Here is a 21773-nt window from a genome sequence, read left to right as displayed (position 1 = left end):
TGCAGTTAACCTGTATACCAGAATTGTTAATGACATAAGGGGATTCTTGTGCAGTTGTGCTACAAGAGAATGATGAAGCCTTCTCAGAACAATCATGCAATCAGTTCAAGTTGGGGCCTTTCTAACAGGATCTAGAGGCACACATAGTTTGTTTATGAATATAGTTCATGTTGTATAGTCAATTGTTTTCTGCTGTTTTGGTTTGGAGTTTCTTTCCCTAATTGTGTATTTGTTTTGGTTTGTGCTTAATAAAAGTCTTGCACCTTATCAAAAAAAAAAAAAAACATGTTAAGAACACAGACAACCGTTAAATTTTTTACACTCAAAAATGAGAAGACTTGAACACGACACAATACTAGAGATGTCAACCCATAGCCTGTACTTGTGTTTTCTTAAAGATTAGTTTTCATTCTTTTGAATTTTCGTAAGTAAAAGATTTGATTTTTCAAAATCATGCTTCGTCAACTTGCATAGGAAATTATCAAAATGATTATCGAAGGTAAGACATGCATATTCCATCTCTATCTCTATTATAAAACAAAAGGGTGTAAGCAGGGGCGGACCCACGTTAAGGCACGTGGGGTCACGTGCCCCAGGGGCTTTTGAAAATTCCAAAAAAAAAAAATTATATATAGATAGGTTAAATATAATATATGTCTAGAAGTAAACATAGAAATTTGCTTTGGCAGAGCGGCAACTGGGCACCATATAAGACAGTCAACCTGGGTTTGATTCCCCCTTTTCACTTTTTTCCCATGTACTGTTTAATTGCGCGCTCTCTCTCTCTCTATTTTGGTTTAAATTCTCACATAATGTTTTTCACTAAGTGAAAAGGTACGTGATGCATGTGGACATTAAATTTTCACTAATTGTAATGTTTTTCACTAATTGTGAAAAGTTCCAAGGGCTTGAGTTAAATTGTTCTAACTCTTTCATTTATTTTTTCATTTTCGTTCTACCTCTCTTCCTTATTTTTTTTATTTTTGTTCTACCTCTTTTCCTTATTTCTCCATTTTAATTTTGTTCTATCTCTTTTTGTTTTACTCCCAATCCACAATATTATGAAAATTAAATTACTAAATTACTATATATCTTTTAGTTTACTTGCTTTTGACTTTGGCATTAATCTTACGGTTGTCATCGCGACAGTTGAAAGGGCATTTTTAGCCGTGAATATTGTGAAAAATCAGTTGCGGAATAGAATGAGTGTGATCAATATTTAATGGTTAAACGATAATTTAGTGGTATACATACAGAGAAAATATTTTTTAAGATTGTGAATAATAGGTGCCCCCAGTATATGGAATTCCTAGGTCCGCCACTGGGTGTGGGGACAAGTTGTTGCAATGACTCAGATTTGTTTGATCCAATGGTTGATATGTGCTCTCCAACTCTCTTAAGAAAGTGCCCACAATCTTTCAAATATTCCACAAAAATGTATGTCATCTCTTTTTTTTACCCAACTTCTGTCGTTGGCATCGTAAAAGAAAAAAAAATTCAGCTCTTGTCGTTTGGGTCCTCTCTCTCTCTCTCTCTCTCTCTCTCTCTCTCTCTCTCTCTCTCTCTCTCTCTCTCTCTCCTATCATCTTTCGAATCCCCACCGAGGTCTACAAATCCCGTCGAAAGCTAGGCCAAGAAACATTCCTTTGGAATTTTTGATTTATTCCAGCGAAGCTGGTTGAAGAAAGCTGCGTGAAAGCTGGGCCAAAGAAAGCTCCGTGAAAGCAAAGGTAATGGGTCTAACAAAGAAACCATTTTTTGAAAGCCGTGTGAAACATTCCTTTGGGAGTTTTTGATGTATGTTTCTTTCCAGGGTGTAAGTAGTGTTTAAATTTTAATCTAGCTGTTGTTCCGGGTGGAATTTGTGCCTGTTTCAAGGGTTCAAGAAATTTGGGTGATTTTTTTGGTGTGGGTGGGTGAGTATGTTGTTAAATGTTACACATAATCGAGTTTTGTTATTTTGACTCACGTTCCGTTTTGAATGATAGTTTAGTAATATAATTCGCGCCCAGGTCCATGTATTTTCAGACCCTTCTCTTTCTTTTTCTCCATTCCTTTTTCTATTATCATCGAGTTACCCGTGTCTACATGGGTAGAAATTGATGCAAGCCTTGGCAGATATTGAACTTCAAAATAGTAACTCCATGGGTACATAATTTTCAGCAAATTGAGCCAATTCCAATCGGGGTGGGTAGTGTCGTAGGCACACGGGCAAGCACTATGCCTCCGGTGATCGCTTACACTGAGGTATTTCAACCAAAGCCTAAGTTCTCCATAGCTTTTTTCGATAGCCTGTTTTTTTTCGCGGTCCGAACTAATTTTTTTTACTCTCTATATGGTTAGTTTATGGCGTTTGATAACTATTAGTGATTCAAGTTACATTGAGGTTTTTGATTTATAGGTTTCTAATATGTTCTTTCATTTCTGCAAATGGGTTTAATGTATGTGGTGAGGGACCCATAATAGTTTTATTTTAACTTGGTATTTACTGGGATTCTATAAACAAATTGATAGTTCTTTATAGCTAGCTTAAAAGTTTAGTTGGAGGAGTGCCGTAAGCACGGGTAATTCTTTTTCGTGCCAATAAGAAGAGGATCACATACTACGCACTAATGAATTGATTTTATGTTTGAGCCACTAGCTAGCAAGTGCCATAAGCACAAGTAATTCCAACCGGAGTGCGTAGTGCCGTAGACACGGGCAAGAACTAATAGTTAGTATATAACCCATTACAATTTATTTTTTTTCCCAGATCAAAACCAACTGAATAATGAATTTTCTAATCAATGTATTTTTAGTTTCTACGCTAAAATACATATTAGAAAATAATTAAAGGTCTTATCTATGTCAACCTGATATAACACAGTTTTGAGCGAGTCGGGTTATGATTGAGATATTTGACACATTTATGTCAACAAGAGTTTTGAAACAAACCCAAAATGACACGGTATATGACACAATACGATGCTCATCCCTACAAACTGTGGCAAACCAATATATGATTTATCTTCATAAGAAAGACGAGTCAATAATACAACAGTAAAGCGAGATGAAAACCATTGTTAACCCTCCCCTTTCTCCCTACATCAAAATTACTCAAGAACCAAAGCGAATTCATGCACTGTGAGAAGGGAAGTGAATACAAGGGCATTTCACCACATTATACAACAAAACTTAGCGTTTGTGGAAGAAACCAGGAGTCTCCCCCCGTATACACATATATATATATATCTCTTTACAACTCTACATATACATAAATGCTTCAGACCAAATACCTCTAGCTCCCTATATCTTATTCCCAGATATTAGAAAGAATATCATTATCATAGAAAAACCCAGATCTACCAAGAACGGAAAAACGCAGATCTACCGGTCGTAACCCATAGCCACCACCGGTATCCTGACTCTGTGCCCTCTGCTCCCTTTCATCAAAACCTCTCCAAAACTATACGATCCAGTCACCGATCGGACCGTGAGAGTCACGGTGAATTTCCTTGACGCAGACGGCCTCAGAGTCATAGCCGGGGGGTTGGTTTCAATGGCGACAGCTGGTGCCATTCTTGCTGTGATGACGTAGGTTTCTTCAGCAGCGACATTTGTCACCGTGCGTGTCACGGTCTGAGTGCCCACAAGGTGGGAAATAGTGATGGATGGGGTGTTGAGGTTTGAGGGGTGGCCTAGAGTGTAGTTGCATTGTGAATTCGTGTAATTCTTGATCTCTTGAGCGTCGATTCCGGGTATGGTGCACAAGAAGCCCAGATAATCCTCATAACCTACAAAACAGATTTAACAAATTCAGGCAATGAAGTGATTAAGATTTATTACAGTTACAGAGATAGCTATGGAATTATCCAATGCACTAGTTCATGCTGCATCTCACAATTCCACGGAAACACGATGCCAAAATTAAATTTATATCTAACTTTAGACTAACTGAAAAAAATTCCACCTTAAAATAGACTTGGTCCCTGCACTAGTTCACTCTAAGGAATTTAAAACAGAAACAATCAGATACATGGCTATGGAATTATCCGCCCACTAGTTCACTATAGAGTCTCGCACGGATTCCCACACATTTTCAATGAACTACTTACATTTGAAAATATATTATCATTAGGTATGGTTTCATACAACCGAGGGGTATAGACTCCTGAAGCTTATTGTCTAGGTACCCACAGATATATTTAGCCATCATGTCTAAAACCCATGTTCCTTTTCAATCAGCAAAAACAATAGCTAACAAACGAGAGGAGAGGGATTATGGGGCAAAGTCAAGGAACCTGTAATGACATATTCTTACAAATCGATCTGTCATGACATTTCTGAAAACTGACAACGGAATGACCGACCTATAAAATAGATTTTTTTGAGGTCATTATTGTGGACCAGGAAAAGTACTTTGATTGCAAGATTATAGATTGATTCTCTAAATTAAAAAAAATTATAAAACAATAGGTGGGTGGAATTATGGGTCACAATGATGCATTTATCAGTCAAGTGACGGCTATCTCAGTCCTGAATTTACATGTTATTGTAAGTACCCCCACTTGACATAAATAAATCACAACGTAAAGCAGCGATCAACGGACCAATGTTCTACCACACCAGCTCCAATTCAAGTCAACATATCAATCTAAAGAAACAATTTCTTGGAGGGTTCCAACCTAAAACCAATTGGCAATAAGTGGAGTAGCCTCTAGAATTTATTAACCAAGCTTGGGTGGCTTAGATGAGCGATGTGGGACAAGTCTAACACTCCCTCTCACGTGCAGCCCGGATGCACGTGGAGGTGACAGACCAAGAGCTGACTGACTGACTCGGGCGACAAAGATGACAGAGACTTTCCCACGAGAGGTGAGGCCACCTAAGACCTAGCTCTGATACCATGTTAGATTTCTTGGAGGGTTCCAACCTAAAACCAATTGGCAATAAGTGGAGTAGCTTCTAGAATTTTTTAACCAAGCTTGGGTGGCTTAGATGATCGATGTAGGACAAGTCTAACACTCCCCCTCATATGCAGCCCGGATGCACGTGGAGGTGACAGACCAGGAGCTGACTGACTGACTCGGGCGACGGAGATGACAGAGACTTTCCCACGAGAGGTGAGGCCACCTAAGACCTAGCTCTGATACCATGTTAGATTTCTTGGAGGGTTCCAACCTAAAACTAATTGGCAATAGGTGGAGTAACCTTTAGAATTTATTAACCAAGCTTGGGTGGCTTAGATGAGCGATGTGGGACAAGTCTAACACAAACACGTCACATAAACTCGCCCACAAACAAAGAGGGAGAGACACACAAAGAAAGGGAGGGAGAACCTGCATCAAAGATGAGGCCAGGATTTAGAGCGGCTCTGGGATTAACATGGCCACTTCCATAATCAAAAGGTGTAGCTGGGACCAGTGTCACGGTTTCGGAACCTGAATACACTTGAGCTTGAATGGGTCTCTCTGCTCTGTCCAGTGTTGTTGATGTTGTCATTAAGGCTGATTTAATCGCCGCTGGGCTCCAATGAGGATGCTTCTGCTTTATAAGGGCTGCTATTCCTGCTATATGAGGCGCAGCCATGCTAGTCCCAGATATCATAGCAAACCCTTCTCCTGCATCAATCAAAAACGGATTAGACTATTAGAGTAAAAGAAAAAAAAAACTCACATAGGATTTCTTAGAAGAAAAGAACTTGGGCTTTTATGGTAATGGCCAAATGTTGTCTTCTTATGAATCTTATCAAACAAAAGGACCATAACACTCCAAATAAAATAAAAAAAATTTAAAAAAGGCGAAATAAACACGCAAAGCCCCAACTGAATAAAACCTTTTTTCCCAATTTGCTAGCTCAAATTAAGCTGACTTAAGATTTTCTTTGAAATTGCTGACTTAAGAGTTTCACCCCTTCATTCTACGTATCAGATATTTTATTCAGACAAAATGCGACAAAATTTGTTCCACCACTGGATCAAATAGAAGCTTAGAGGCTTAAAACCGTAATCAAATATCTAAATGGAAAAGGGAATTTACCAAGGTAATTAGGCTCGTCTGTTCCATTCAGAGCCCATGCAGCCCAAATTAGAGAACCAGGAGCTAGAATGTCTGGTTTCAGTAGATCCGCATCCTGAAAACTGTAATCCTTTATGTTGGGACCTCGAGCAGAAAACAAAGCTACTTGCGGTGCTGATTTGTGTAGTATGGGGATGAGTCCATCCCCAATGCTGCCTGTTGCTTTGAAGCTCTTCACACGACCAGTCCAATCCCTTGCTGTGGATATCTTGTAATAATCTATAAGCTCCTAAATCAAGAAAACCCATGCACCAGGTCCCAAATAATATAACCATGAGTAGGAGCAAGATGGATATGCGACATGAAAGATAAAAACAAACTTTCGACACCAAATAATGGCTTGCTATGTGCCAAAGAACAAACTTGAACTACTAATACATGGCAATCATAAGGGAGGATCGAGCTAAAAAGCATTTCAGACATGGCAAACGTGTATTCGGTGCAGGATATTTGAAAAACACTTTTCTTGTTTCTTTTAAGTGTCTTGATTAACCCAATCCTTTCAAAATGTTCAGCTAAAACAGGAATTGACCCCATATATTCACCACCACACCCACTTTTATGGGACACTTACAACTTAAACAGTAATCATGAAGATCACCAAATTAAGCTCCCAACTTGGAGAAATTATATGCTTAAGTGGAATCCTAGATATTTACCATTGACTTGCTAACGTCTGTGATGACAATCCCAGGAACTCCAACAGGAACCGGATCAAATTTTGCTCCCGGAGAAACGTTTTCTACAGCAAGAACAAAACCTATTGCACCAAGGCTCTTGGCAGTTTCTGAGACTTTCTTGATTGATGCAGTACCAACAACAAAGTTAAAAGAATAGCCACAAAGAAGAATATTTCCTTCCACCAAGTTTTTGTGTAAAACTTCTGGCCTCTGGCAATCCGAAGGGCTGTACTTCATTACTGAAGAATCCAACAAAACATCATTGGCTGCAACCATTGTGAATGTTCGATTTGCATGTGTAGCAGCTGAATTAAGAATGAGACACATTCAGCTTCCAGAAGACAGATATGACAGCAAACTAAAAGTCAAATGCATTTAACAAGCAAGTGGAAAAGAAATCGTTTGGAGGCTGCTTAAGAAAAATATTTTCGTATCCAAACCATAGTAAGAGCTCCTTTCAAGAGCTATTACATTAAAAGAACTTTCTTATGAAGCATCCAAAAGCTGCCCAAAAGGTATCTCGTAGAGTAATATTGGAAGGGAACATACCAAATAGTACAGGAATTCCACTACTGCCATAAGAAATATATTACAATAGTCCTTCAGATACATGGCCAGCTACAATTACTAAAACTTTAGGTTTGATGCGTTAAACCTAAAATTAGGGCTGTTCGGAAGTTTTAGCAACATTTCTCTGAAGATCCAGTAACCCGTGAACAATCTGGCCAAATTCAGCCCCCTTGTTCACAACCGAACCCTTTGTTCCACCTTTTCAGAACTATAAAATCCAGAAACTTTGTAACCCAATACAAATCTGAATGTTGGCAGTAGTTTTTTTTTTGAAAGACAATGTTGGCAGTATAATTGCAGAGTACTGCTATTGGTACCGATGGTACCGTAGAGAAAATGCACCGACGGCCACCGGACGGCCGATCCGAGCCGTCCAAAAAATTTTAAAAAACAAAACTGAGTGGGCCGGCACGGGAATCAACAACATCCGAGATGTGTAGGGTATTTAATCAGAGAACCCCTTTTTCGTGTATATACACATATATAGACGAAAAAGGGGTACTCGGATCAAGCACCCTACACACCTCAGATGCCGTTGATTCCCGCGTTGGCCCACTCGGTTTTGTTTTTTAAAATTTTTGGACGGCTCGGATCGGCCGTCCGGTGGCCATCGGTGCATTTTCCCTACGGTACCATCGGTACCAATATCATTTTCGATAATTGCATGTTTGTAAACCTGTCTTCATCAATCCTGGTAAAAACTGGCAGTTGACTATGATGCACCAACCAGATGTGTATCCAGGTTACCAAACATCAGCCCACTTCGTCATCCACATACACTTTTATCACAAAATTGCTGAAGCTATAATAATATTAAATAACTATCTCAAACCAGTCTGGAGTTTGACTCATTGAGGTAGCTAGCATAGTCACTCAACTTTATGCTCTCAGGTGACTTAGGCTGGTAGAACACATGCATACAAGTGCAAGAAAAACATCACTATCATTTGAATCCTGATAGAAAATAGTTGACAGCTAAGGCAGGCTCCAAAAATGTGACCTCCGTGCTCTTCAGAATTCAACAGAGAATTAGAAGGAATTAGAAATACAAAATAGGGAAGAGAAATGGCTAAAAAGAAAAAGGAAAAGGAAAAGAAAACTTTAACAATGAGGATAATCGTCTGCTTCATCATTCCTCGAACATTCATGTCTAGAGAGAAATTGAAAAAGTGCCGAACCATGTCATATGGGACATTAACATCATTAGTCCGAACTGGTGAAAAATCTAACCAATTCATCGAGGTTTGAACTTCCCAGACGAATCATTTTCTTCGCATCTACCAGAATAATATGTCAAAAGACAAAAGGTCCAAATTTGTACATGTTGCTTTGTCGAACTAAGAATCGAATCGACAATAAATCTACGTTAAGCTAATGGCCGTTTCTTTGTTAGTATTTTCCATTAGACTGCACATATTACCAATCTGTTGAATCGAAAATATTACTTTCTAGATCAAATACAATAAATAATGCAACAGTTTTCTGGAAATCAAGCAATGTTTGTTCTCTAAGCGTAGCAAGTCAAAGTGAGTAAGAGAGACTTACGTGACAAACCCATTCCAGGCAAGATTTTCCCATTTCCAAGAGTAAGATGGTTTTTGTATTGGCGATCGTCAATTGCAGCAGCTACAGATGCCATCCATGGACTATAGGACAACAAAGTTTTGGGAAAAGGCCCTCCATTTCCAGCTGCCTGTGCAACAAACACTCCAGCTTTCACAGCAGAAAGAAGTGTAGCATCAAAAGGATTTAAAAATGTAGTTTTCGTGGTCGCCGGAGGACTGTTGGGGCTCATTGAGAGATTGAGAATATCCACACCATCATGAACAGCCTGTCAACATAAACTTCTCGTTATGTATTTATTGAAATTGGGAAGAGAAATACAAACAGAAGTCCGCAATAGTTTTCTCTATCAGAAAGAAGAGAATTATAAGTATTTTCTGTTTGGAAACAACATGACCATCAAGATGCTTCTTACATGGAGCCAATCAGTTATCAGCCAACATAAATGCTAACAAAGATGCCTCGTTAATACAGCCCAAACTTCAAAAACAATTTCAAAATGGATTGTAGCAAGATGCTATTTCCCAAACGTCGGTGGACCAACCAATCCAAGGGTCAGTTCATTTTCATAAAAGGGCCATCAACTAACTGCGAGTTTATCCAAACAGGTAACAAGAAAACCTGCAATGCAAACATGCATACAAATGCATATGCATGTACAAACTATTGTAACTAGAATTTTTACACATTACTTACTTCCTTCTAAAAATTTGGAATATATCTGACTGTTCCAATGCTAAAACAGGTAATAATGTGGAACCGTAGTTTCAATACTCGAATCCTGCAAACTAATGTTCATACTGGGATGTTTTCTCTAATGGAGCAGAAACTTTAAAGTCTCAAAAGAGGTCTATAAAGGATTATAAATACCACTAATGGTGCTGATATTCTTTTCCAAACTCGAAGGCATTTACACGATGAAGACCAAGTTAACGTATGGGCCACAACAACAAAAAATGAATAACCCGAACTGGGATTATCACCACAAAAATTATAACAAATCCAATGGAGGAAGACCACATTGTTGATGAGATTTGAAACAGAAAATAATACAGAATACCAATTACTACATCATATTACACAAAAGGCCATGAATTATTTGAGAGTGAAAAAGGTAAAGCTACCATAACAGTTACCCATCAAAGTTTGCAAATCTGATATTGTGAGTGTGCTACATGCATTATTGCTTGAAACAAGAAAGTAACATGAATAGACTATACAGGTTGCATTACCGAAGGGCAACTGAAATAAAAATCAACACTAGCTCTCTTTCTATAACTGCAACTCGGGATTGGCATTGGTTTACCTGTTCAATAGCAGCAACCACATCTGCAACAAAACCTCCAAAAAGCCTGTAAAGTGCCTTGTACACAGCAACTCTGAATAGATACAAGCACAGGGATTGTCACTCAAACGATTAATACTGAGGAAAACGGATGAAGAAACAATTAGCACAAGATCTTTCTTTATTGGTGGAAGTCAATGATTCCCACCTCGCACGAGGAGCCATTCCACTAGCTTTCCCAAATTCATGTCCATGCATTCTCACAGGAATCCCATTATTACCAGCTGCAATAGCTGCTGTATGACTGTTCAGCACCAGAAATCATGTCATGCGGGACAGCAGGCAGACAAACAGAAAGAGCAAATAAGAAACGAAAGAATGGTAGCATAACATTCACAATATATTTATTGTCACAGAAACTTCTGGGCTCTAACCTTCCATGTCCATCGCCATCTAGGGGAGAAGCAAAATCAATCTCAGGATTAAATACCCCAGCTGCAATTGCAGCTTCTGCAAAATGTTGGGCTCCAATAATCTTCCCATTACAGAAGCTCCTTTTGGTGTTAGGATCCACTTCACATTTTCCTTTATATTTTGGAAGAGGCCCATATGGTTCCTCGTAGGTTGCGAAGCTTGGATGGTGGGGGTAAATCCCCGAGTCCACAAATCCTATTACAATGTTCTCTCCAGCTTTGTCAAAGCCACCTCCTGTTGGCCATACTCCAGTTGGAAGCCCCAAAAATTGTGGGGTGTGTGTCGTAAGTCTCCTCACCTTCCAATCCCTCTCCACTGATTTAACACCAGGGGCTCTTCCAAGAATTTCAGCCTACTAATATATTAGCTGGTGTAAGAAAATGCAGATAGCTATAGGACTGAACACTAGTAGTGAACAAAATTTCGCATTAAAATTTGTACCAATATTCAAAATTGTCACCTGTTCAGGAGAAATGTGAACAGCAAATCCATTAATTAGATGCCGATAGCTATAGAGTTTCTTGTAGGTCCCGCGAACAAACAGCATCCCCAAAAGCATATCATGTTTCTCTTCCAAGTGACGAGAGTAAGATGTCACTTTTTCACTGAAAAGAGCCAAATACACAGGGAAAATAAACTGAAAAGAGCCAAATACACAGGGAAAATAAAGTAAGCAAGGAAAGACGTCAAAGAGCGTAGATGTCTCTCTGCTGGATGGCATGAGTAGGGTGTCACCAGTTCACAGCAGCAATGGCAAAGGAGTAAGCAAAAATGAGGCTGTAAATGTCACAACTGATCACCTTAAACAGTCTCACGCGGTTCCCCAGCTACAGCCAACAAGCTGCAGCAAGAGAGGGGTACAAGGTGAACCAGTGATAGCATCTCCATTCAGAGCATAAAACACAGCGCCGCCCCTCTTTCCCTTTGCTTTTATGACTTGATATTTAATTTATCTTTCAAATTTTGAAAATAGATAAAACCAGAAGAAATTTGAAAAATACAAGAAGGAAAACGAAAAACCGTTTTATTTTATTCTTCACGTCCCAGTACTGGAGAACCTTTTTCCGTCCACAATAAACACTTCTCCAAAATGGTGCGGATTAATTGGTTTGGAGGCTCACATGTGCCTTGGACCCACCCAACTCAATAAACGGAGGCTACATGCATCCATGCGCCACAAGCATAGTGTGTTGCAAGTGTTCACGTATTAGATGAATTCCAAAGTATATTGGAATAATTGGGTAGACTAATCACATGTAAACATGTGATAAATGAAGCAGGGCGTAACATGGAAACTAGACTTTGGAGTTCTATCGTCTCTAATCTTCTACAAAAGGAAACCACACCTAATTTCTGCAAATTTAAGAACATGAAGCAGTTGAAAATCACCTAGTTTATGTTAAGAAACATTTTAAGTCTCCTTCATAAAGAAACCTATCTAAATGCAATAGGTGTTACATTAGTTTAACCTATAAGGAAACTTTTTCCACCATTTGTTTTTTTGTGGGCAGATGGGTTCCCTTAATAAACCAAACCAAACAAATTAACTGAGCCTTGAGCCCCAATCAACTGGAGTCGGGTACATGAATCCTATTTTTTCGTTTGAGCTCAGTCCACAGCTACCTGTTCACTTATGGTTTTCCTTAATAACTAAAACTAATTTATTTTCACAAGAAAATCCCAGGATTGCAATCTGTGTGTTGACTTATTATCCTACTAAAACAACGAATTACTCTAAGCCAGAAAGGCTTAAAGAAAGTGTGTAGCACTATGAGAGTGTCTAAAGATACCATAATCTGAAAATTATTGGAATACTATAAAAGATCCAAAACGCCAAACAGTCAAAATTACGCAAATATAGGAAGACGCCAATAATTCGAACTAAAAATACATTTTAGCAGCCACTATCCAAGAACATTCATACTCGAATGCAAGATGGTGAAAAGGGGCATATGAATTCAATGAACTTAATTGATTTTCCTGACATTTGAAACACAAAATACACCCAAAAAAAAACTGAGTACCTGTTAACATCCATTTTCTCGTCAGACTCCACAACAGTGGCTTCAAAGCCATCAACACCACCTTTGTAACTTATCACTGGCTCTCCTTCCACCCTTACTATGTAAACCTCCGCCTTTCCCAAAACCAAAATGCTAAACAGCATTAGAATTTTATACCCAAACTCCATAGCCACCATTTTTGCTGATCCAGTGCCAACTACAGTCACTCAGATAGTCTGTTTCAGTTTAGCCACAAGCCGAAAATAAGTACCTTAACAATTACTCCTTCCACAACATCAAAAGCAATCGAAACTTAGCTTGTTGTGCAATTTTTCTAGCCCAAACTGTAAAGTAAAAAACTGGGTACACAATATAACCCAAGTATCACGAAGGCCAAATGTTCCAAAACTTGGGCCACAAATTTGCCCTCGTTAACTTCGGCCCCGGGCTTCACTAAAGTTATATTTGATTCTCTCTTATTAACATTTTAGTACATTTATACCAGTATAATGATAGATATATGTATATACAAACACATTTATGAGCCTGAGTATGCAAGAAAGGAATCAAAAAAATTTAAACTAAGGTCACATTTGAGAGGTGTGAAAGCAAAAACCGGATCAAATCATCAAATCGGAGCAAAAGACGAGATCTTAACCCTCAGAGTGACCCAAGAAAGGAATCAACCGAAAAGCCTCGTTTCCAACATGAAAGATAAAAACAGCATCTCAAGCAACCAAATTTGGAAGGGGAATAAGCTACATTACTTTGTGATCAAGTAGAAATAGGTGATGAACGGAGGGATCATTAGCATTAGTTGAATCCAGAGGGAACCAGATGGAAAGTGGGGAGTGAGAGTGAGAGAGAGAGAGAGAGTAGTTAGGGCTAGCACTTTATGGACGCGCCAGACAGACAGGTGACCGGGGATAAAGGGTCGCATTGATATCATTATTAAAATCCGGCCTTTCGGTTAAATAAGTCACTTGGCTTATTTTTTTATCTTAATTTAATTGTTTTTTGTATTTATCAATTTTTTAGAAATTATTGCTTCTTCATAATAAAATAAATCTAAAAAGTAAAAAATTATGATCGAAATTTATTTTTTTAATAAAAACGAAAAAATTGACTTATTGGCTTATTTTTGTCTTTATTCAAAAAATTAGGTTTCGATCGTATTTTTTTACTTTTTAGATTCTTCTCGTCATGACGAAGCAATAATCTCTAAAAAATTGACGAAAAATTAACAAATACAAAAAAAATTTGAATAAAAACAAAAAATAAGCCACTTGGCTTATTTAGCCGAACGGCTTGACGGTATCATTTACCTTTCCTTACCATTAATGAACAGGTTTCATTCTGATTAGGACTTATTTACCTTTCCTTTTCCCATTAATGAACAGGTTTTCATTCTGATAAGGACATGATTATTTGATTAATGAGTAATTTAATAACTGGTATACTTTGAAAGTGATACAGTGGAGTGTTTGATAAAATTAAAAATTGAAACTGAAAGCTGAAAAATTAAGTACTGAAAGTTAAAAATTGAATGCTAAATTTTTTAAGCTGAAAAACTGTTTAATAAACATATTAAGTACTGAATGAAAAAAATGATCAATAATTTTAATTCCGATTCTCTCTTAATTTTACTTATGGACACAAATGTATTTGTGGTGGTGGTGGTGGTGACCGGGGGGGAGGGGGGGTGTTGGGTTGTGGTGGCGTAATGGTGGCGATGGCTGTGTTATGGTGGCTGTGGAGTGGTGGCAGTGGATGGTGGCGTTTGAGTGATGGTAGTGCAATGGTGGCGTTTGTGGTGGTAGTTACCTAGTAGTGGTAGTGAAGTAGAGGTGGTGGTGGTGATGGTGTAGTGGCGGCAAGGGTGGTGGTGGTGAAGCGGCGGTGATGGTGGTGGCAATAGTGGTGGTGGTGGGGTTATTTTGGTCGAGCAGCGGCGACGGTGGTGGTGGTGAAGTGACGGCAGTAGTGGTGGAGTAATAATGGTGGTGGGAGTGGTTGTGGTGGTGATATGGGGGTTGAATGCAAACATACAAGAATTCAGCCAGAATAAAAAGTAGCTCAAAGCTACTGAATTTTTTTCAACTTTTTAGCCTACATTATAATAGGCACTTAATATGTTAAGCAATGTAATATTTTGTTATCAAACCTACTGAATTACTTATTACTTAATTGATTTAGTTTTAAGAGCAAAATTTAGGTTATCAAACAATTATACCAGTTACTTCCCTTGGGCCCCTTTTGTTTATCTCTTTCGGCCTTGGGATTGAACTGATAATCCCAAGGAATTACTAATCATTTGTTTGTTTTCACAATGAAGGCGTGGACTATTACATAGGCATGTGAATCCCCTCATTAAGGGGTATCACCAATACCTTGGGGGATTTAGTATTCATAGTCCTAACCAAGGGGACTAAATTACACTGACCAAATTACCCTCTGCCACTTGGCTCATTGGGATCATATGAAGCAGAAACTTAATTACAAAAGCTCTAGAGACAAAATTTAATTATGACTATTTAGAATAATATGATCAGAATAACAATATCTTCGCACCGGTTCAAATGGATTGAAAATTATAGTACTTATTTTTTTTACTGTTTATATATTAAAAATTATGATTAAAATATTAAGTGTTCCAATTTTCAATTCGTTCGACCGGTGTGAAAATATTGCTATTATGATCATATTATTTTAAAGGGTCATAATTAAATTTTGTCTCTAGGGCTTTCATAATTAAATTTTTGCTCCATAGGATCCCAAATAAAGAGCAAAAACTTAATTACGAAAGCGTTAGAGACAAAAATTAATTATGAACCTTTAAAATAATATAATAAAATAATAAGATCTTCGCACATAATTAAAATAGATTGGAAATTGGAGCACTTAATTTTGTAATTATATGTTATCCTTCAATTTGGCCTAAGGGCAAAAATGGAAATATATATTATCAATCTAATCCTATCCTATGTGAAACAAACATGATATTAATAATTCCATCATCTAATCTCATTCCAAACAAACATACCCATTACCAATCCTTACTCATTATCAATCTCTTCTCATTACCAATCTCAATCCTAATCACATCTCCTTACGAATCTCTTTCATCTATCACTGTTATCAAACGGGCCCTTGATGTTAAGGAAAATCTCACTTCCCCCACTTGTTTCAAAAGTAGACATTTCAACACCACCACCATGAAAACACCAATTACACCACCATCCCCACACAGCCACATCTACCTTCACACCACCATGGTTTTCCCTCTCTTCTAGGGTTTTACCACCATCTTTGATTCTGTTACTCCATTTGTTCCTCCATCACCTCCCTAGCCCAATTGCCACCATCACTAGCCTCAAATCATTCTCGTGTATTTTTCTATTGGCAAATTCTAATGACAATTTAGTGGGCTTTCATTGGTGTAGTTCAACTTCACGCTCATCCAGAGGCGGACCTAGTAAGGGTCCGACGGGGGCACGTGTCCCCACTCGATTCTCCAAAATAAAATAATTTTTTTGAATATTTAGAAGTGTTTGGAATAACTCGCGTGCACATTGATTGATCTCTAGGACCAAACTTACCTTCAACTACTGGGTGGACTGGTTACATAAAAGTTGATGGCACCTAGAATAATACCTAAGACCTTAGAAGAAAACAAACTACTAAATCTCAAGCCTTAGCGATCACACTCACTCCTTGGGTTTAATTTTTTCTAAAAACTTCGACATCGTTCTAATATATAGTCTTAGAATTATGATAGTGTCCTATAAACTATACACTAAATTTTCATTTGCAAATATTTATTAAGCTTCTTCTTAACTACGTAATTTTTACACCTTTCTTTTCTCCACACACTCTATTATAGTTATCATAATATGAATTACCTATGTCTTCACTTATAAATGTTGTTATAAGACATATTACATTTATAAGGAATTTTTTTGCAAGTTCACTTGAAAGAAACAATAACATATTAAGTAAAAGTGATGGAGGAAATTCACTATCTTTTTTGATGAAATTCTTCTTTACCATTATAAATAATATGTGCCCCCACGAACGTAAATTTCTGGGTCCGTCACTGCGCTCATCAACTTGACGTTTATTGTCAGCGAGTTCTAATGCAAAATCAATTTATACTTCAATGATTAAAAATTGTCTGATTGAAATGACAACATTGACTCTTGAGCAAAGACATTGACCATGTATCGCTTTGCTCCCAGTATGACATACCTCATTTTTGCAAAGCAATATTCATGTAATGGTTGTAGAACATTCGCATCCCGGAAACTGAATTGAGAAAAGAGGGGGTGGGAACAGATTTCACCAAAAGTGGGGGGATGTGAATCGAATTTGCCCTCCTTTGAGTTTGTGATAACTGAACCTCTGCAATTACACATTTATCCATAGTTTACTGATAATATGCCAATGTTGCCCTTCGACCAGCCCTGGGTCGTTGCCAGCTATAAATTACCAATAAATTTGATTGGAAAGTTGCAAGGAGATCTGAATGCTCTTCATTTTCATCTTCTAATTGTTTTTGGTTTGACTGCTGATTTTGTCACTTTTGCCACTCCATTTTTTGTTAACGCCACTCACATTTTCCTTTGATTTTTATATACCTTTGATTTTCAGCTTAGCCGCAAAAGTAGGGTTTGTGCTTTGCACTACTACATAATACGTGCGTTGTGAGCCCGATACCGAGTTCATTTTGTGATCGGTTATTTGATCTCCACCATTAATTTTTTCATTTCGTCGCGTAGCTCTTTCACGTAAAAAGTTTAGGTCGATCGTCGAACTATTTCATTAGAATACACGTTTGTTTCCTGGAAAAATATACTTGCTAGTAATGATTTCAAAAAAATTTCATAATTAAGCCATATGTAAACTGATCAAATTCTTAAAGATATCCGATCAATCTGCATTTTCGCATGGAATATGCTCAGTGAGGCAAAGAAAGTGAACTGATCCCATAATGGGTGTGCAACACGTATGTCGTGGATCAGTGCACAAGACATTGCTCCCCAAAAGTTCTCTAATTAACTACAAAAATAATCTAAATAAACAAATGCTTTGGATTACTTTTGTCCTTTCTAATAAATTGTTTTCAAGTTCCTTCCACATTTTTACGTCTCTAATTTCTCAGGAGAAGCGAATTTAAAATTTTAAATATTTTGATCAATATCTAAGTAAAATTTACTAATAAAAGAATAAACCCTTGATGAACGAATAAGCTTAAATGAGTCCAAATTCTGCCTAAGGAGCAACTAATTTCATTTCCTTTTTTCTCGTTCTAAACACCATCAACTAATTATTAAACAAACAAGAAATCTATCAAAAAGAGTAAATAGCAAAGAGTGGGCAAAACAAATAATATATTTAAATTAAATTATACTCCCTCCGTCTCTATAAATAAGTGTTCAGCGTGCAAACCTAGGTCTTTAAAAAGATGCACTTGTTTCGTTAAAAAAAATCAATTTTTTTTTCCACAAATGAATAGATAGCAATGAGTTCTATTAGATTGTGAAAAGAAAAAAAAAATTTTAACGAAAAATATGCATCTTACGTGAGACTTAAATTTGCAAGCCAGAGATTGAGGAATTATTAAGTTTCGATGCATTTTTCGGAACGAGCGTCCGGCCCGCTAGTAAAGTCATATTTCCATCTCTCAACCAGAAAAACTAGTAATTCACTCATTCCTTGCTGAGAGTGTCAGTGGGTTGTTGGATCGGATTGAGCCCTTCTACGGGGACCGATGGGACAAAACTGATTGGGTACTGACCAATTATGTAGCCCATTTCAAGGTCTCACGCAAATGAACCAAATCGTTTATTATTTTTTAAATATCTTATCGAGTGTCTCTATTAAATTTCAGGTCAATTGGATAAATATAAGTGTGTGACCCATACGTTCAATGTATCATTCAGAATTTAAGATCCTAAATTTCGAAAAAAAAAAAGAAAAAAAAAGAAAAAGAAAACGTTGGATTAAGCACCAGTAACTACTCAATTGACCTAAAATTTTACAGATACACTCAAAAAAAATATTTTGCAAAAACAAACAGCAATGCTACACACACAGCAAAAGTGCACAGATTTTATGCACAGATTTTTTGTGGGGCCCACTACGGGTCCCATACAAATAATCTCAGCCGTTCATTAAATGTAGTAAAACATTTTTTCAAGGGCTCTCGCTAAAAATCAGCTCAATCCGATACTCATAGGTGCTCGATTCAATCATTTAACTTTTCATTCGAATTTCAGGATAATGAAAAGTTAGATGATTGAATCGAGCACTTATAGGTGTTGGTTTAAACTGATTTTTTGCGGAGGTCATTGAAAAAATGTTTTACATTTAATGAACGGTTTAAATTATTTATGTGGAACCCGTAGTGAACCCCACAAAAAATCTGTGCACAAAATCTGTGCACTTTTGCTGTATGTGTAACATTTCTATGATGAATATTGTTTTTTTCAGGAAAAGATTCCCTTACACAGATGAGAGAGAGAGAAGGAGGAGGAGGAGGAGAGAGACGCACATGAAGAGAGAGAGAGAGGCGAGTGAGGTCGAGAGGAGGAGGAGAATCAGGAGTGGATGAAGGTTTTTTTTTGGATCATGTTCATGATTTATTAAGTCATTTTAGTTGATCCAATTAAGACTCAGTTCATTTTTAAAAATAAAAAATAAAAATTAAGACCCAATTAATAAATCGATTAGATGGGTTTAACCCATTCTAACCCAACAAATAAATGAGTTAAGTTGATTCCATTTTTTAGCGGATGAATTTGGGTTGATTAATGAATTTGGGTACAATTTGTCACCCCTAATTTTGACTGTGTGCATGAGACTCCAAATTAGGACCCACAATTAGCCGGTATCCATTGGTTTTCTCCCGGTCGGACCCTGCCTAGTTTGGATCGAAAAGTTACCCAACTTATTTTTGTCTTTTTTTGAATTTTTTTTGTATTTGTTTTTTTTGCGTCAAATTTTTGTGACTTATTAATTCGTCTCGACGAGAGAAATTGGAAAAGTAAAAAAATTTGATCGAAACTCATAATTTTTTGAATAAAGACAAAAATAAGTCAAAAATATAACTTTTTTTTTTACTTATTTGTGCCTTTTTTTTAAAAAGAAAGAGTTTCGATCAAAATTTTATATTTTTTCAATTCTTCTCAACGAATCAATAAATTACAAATTTTTAATGCAAAACTAAAAAGTATAATTTTTTTTCAAATAAAAACGAAAAATAAATTATCATACCACTTTTCGATCCAAATCCACTGCACTTTCGGATGGAATTAGAGAGGAGTCGAGCTCATGTAGCGACTTAACGGGGCTACTAACGCATGTGAGAGACGGTCCCACCTAATGCGCACTTATTCTCACACACTCCACATGTGACTAGGGAAAACGCCATCTCTCATTTCTGTACGTGAAAGCTACAACTGAGATTTGATATTCCCAACATGACAACTTCTGTGCGACAAAGAAATGACATTTCGCCGCCATGCTATTTAGGGGTGTTTTCGGTAACGAAAAATTTGTATATTTTTATTTGTGGTTGATAAGTTGTTAGATATTTTCGATAATAAATAAGTTGTTGAGAAATGTCAATTTGTTTCCGGTAGTGAATAAGTTGTTGATGAGTTTATGAGTAGAGTTACTGTAGCAAAAAATATTTTTGTTGACAATTTTTTTGTTAGTGGAAACGAGATGATAAAACGCTTAAATTTTTTTGTTAGTGAAAACGAGATGATAAAATGCGTTAAATTTTTTTATTTTTTTTTAGTGAAAACACCCCTTGCGCCTCGTTTCGCTATAGGAAATTTTTAAATACTTATTTTTTAAATTTAAAGTGATGTATTATGGGGCACCATGAATCTCATACCCCTCTTATTAGAAGATATGTTTTTTTTTATGCTTTTACAGATTCTGAGAAGCTTGCGATCAACGTTAAAAAAAAAAATTATTTCTTTTCAATATTTTAATAATTACCCCCTTGGTTAAAAAGCTTGTTTTGCACCTTTTATAGCAAAGACTTCTATTAAGCTTCTATATAGCATTTAATCCACAATCGAAACTGTAGTAAACACTCTTTATTAGTTTCTCTAGAATATAAAAAACTAGAATTTGAAGCAGAATTAATAATAAAAAATAAAATCTAAGAAAAAACTATCACAAACACCCCTTTAAAATATATTTACGGTCGTGGTATTTACAGTCCCCACTCCCTAAATTATTTGTTCAAGTACTATTTTTTCCAATCTCATGTTTGATAGACACGACTCGGTCTTGTTCGGTTTGAGATTTGAGAAAGTTTTTTGGAGCAATGAGTGGAGAGAGGCAGATAGAGAAATAAGAGTAATAATTAGAAAAAAAATTCATTGAGAACCATGCGCAGAGAAAAAAAGTTGAATCTAAAGACCTAAAACAAACACGATCCTCGATTACTTCGAAAGATAAAGGGCATTTTGAAAATTTTTAATGGCTTTTATAAATCGTTAGAATGGGTTTCCCACTCGGCTCGCTCTTCTTAGTTCCGCTCAACCAAATCTAGTGATGCAAGTAAAATACATCTTTTCTACTCCTTTTTGATAATGCAAGGTATTTCACATTAGCTTGGGCACACCTCAACTGATCTCTACAATCGCTGATTACATCTTTTTCACAACCTTACGCGTGGGGTAAGATGGCTCACAGAGTTGCTGATAATGAGAATCGAACTTGAGATATTAGGAAAGAGTAAACTCCTACTGCTCAGGCTAAGACAACTAGGCCAATCTCTTTGGGTTATGTCTTCTAGTAGTTCTTATCCAACTTCCACTCTAGTTTCATAAGAGCAATGCTACGTACTAAGGCGTCTGTGTCTAGATGATCAAGATACAGATGTGTTAAGATTCGTCCAATATATATATATATGGATCCCAATAGTAAACATGGAGCCCATACGTATTGAACGATTTTCATCTTTGTTCGAATCTGTGTTCAAACATTTGTGTCCGTATCATTTTCGATTTCATAAATCAATTTGTTTTTTTTTTTTTTTTGCTTTGCTATAGTTGATCCCCAAATTTCTATGGTTGAAATCTACATCTCTATTCAAAGCCGAAAATGACTTGAAAAAAT

At 36.9% G+C, this 21773-nt stretch overlaps 1 protein-coding gene across 4 annotated transcripts; it reads right to left on the bottom strand.

The window, feature by feature from the left end:
- Positions 1–2982: 2982 nt before the first annotated feature.
- On the bottom strand, positions 2983–13550 carry LOC131307925 (subtilisin-like protease SBT2.5). Of its 4 annotated transcripts, none has more exons than XM_058334691.1 (11): positions 13400–13550; positions 12654–12868; positions 11090–11234; positions 10590–10981; positions 10364–10459; positions 10177–10249; positions 8853–9138; positions 6717–7042; positions 6019–6286; positions 5319–5600; positions 2983–3773 (listed from the first exon to the last, which is right to left on the bottom strand). In XM_058334691.1, the coding sequence occupies exons 2-11, from the start codon at positions 12827–12829 to the stop codon at positions 3367–3369; spliced, it is 2451 nt and encodes an 816-aa protein (XP_058190674.1). In that variant the 5' UTR covers positions 12830–12868; positions 13400–13550; the 3' UTR covers positions 2983–3366. The 4 variants fall into 4 exon arrangements, with proteins under 4 accessions (XP_058190674.1, XP_058190658.1, XP_058190683.1 ...); XM_058334675.1 differs by having other exon boundaries at positions 13224–13520; XM_058334700.1 differs by having other exon boundaries at positions 12654–12849; positions 13224–13520.
- Positions 13551–21773: the final 8223 nt, after the last annotated feature.

This window comes from Rhododendron vialii, chromosome 1a, assembly GCF_030253575.1.
Source record: "Rhododendron vialii isolate Sample 1 chromosome 1a, ASM3025357v1".
NCBI lineage: Eukaryota > Viridiplantae > Streptophyta > Magnoliopsida > Ericales > Ericaceae > Rhododendron > Rhododendron vialii.
Note: the sequence above shows the minus strand (reverse complement) of the source record. Positions and strands in the feature narration are given on the sequence as shown.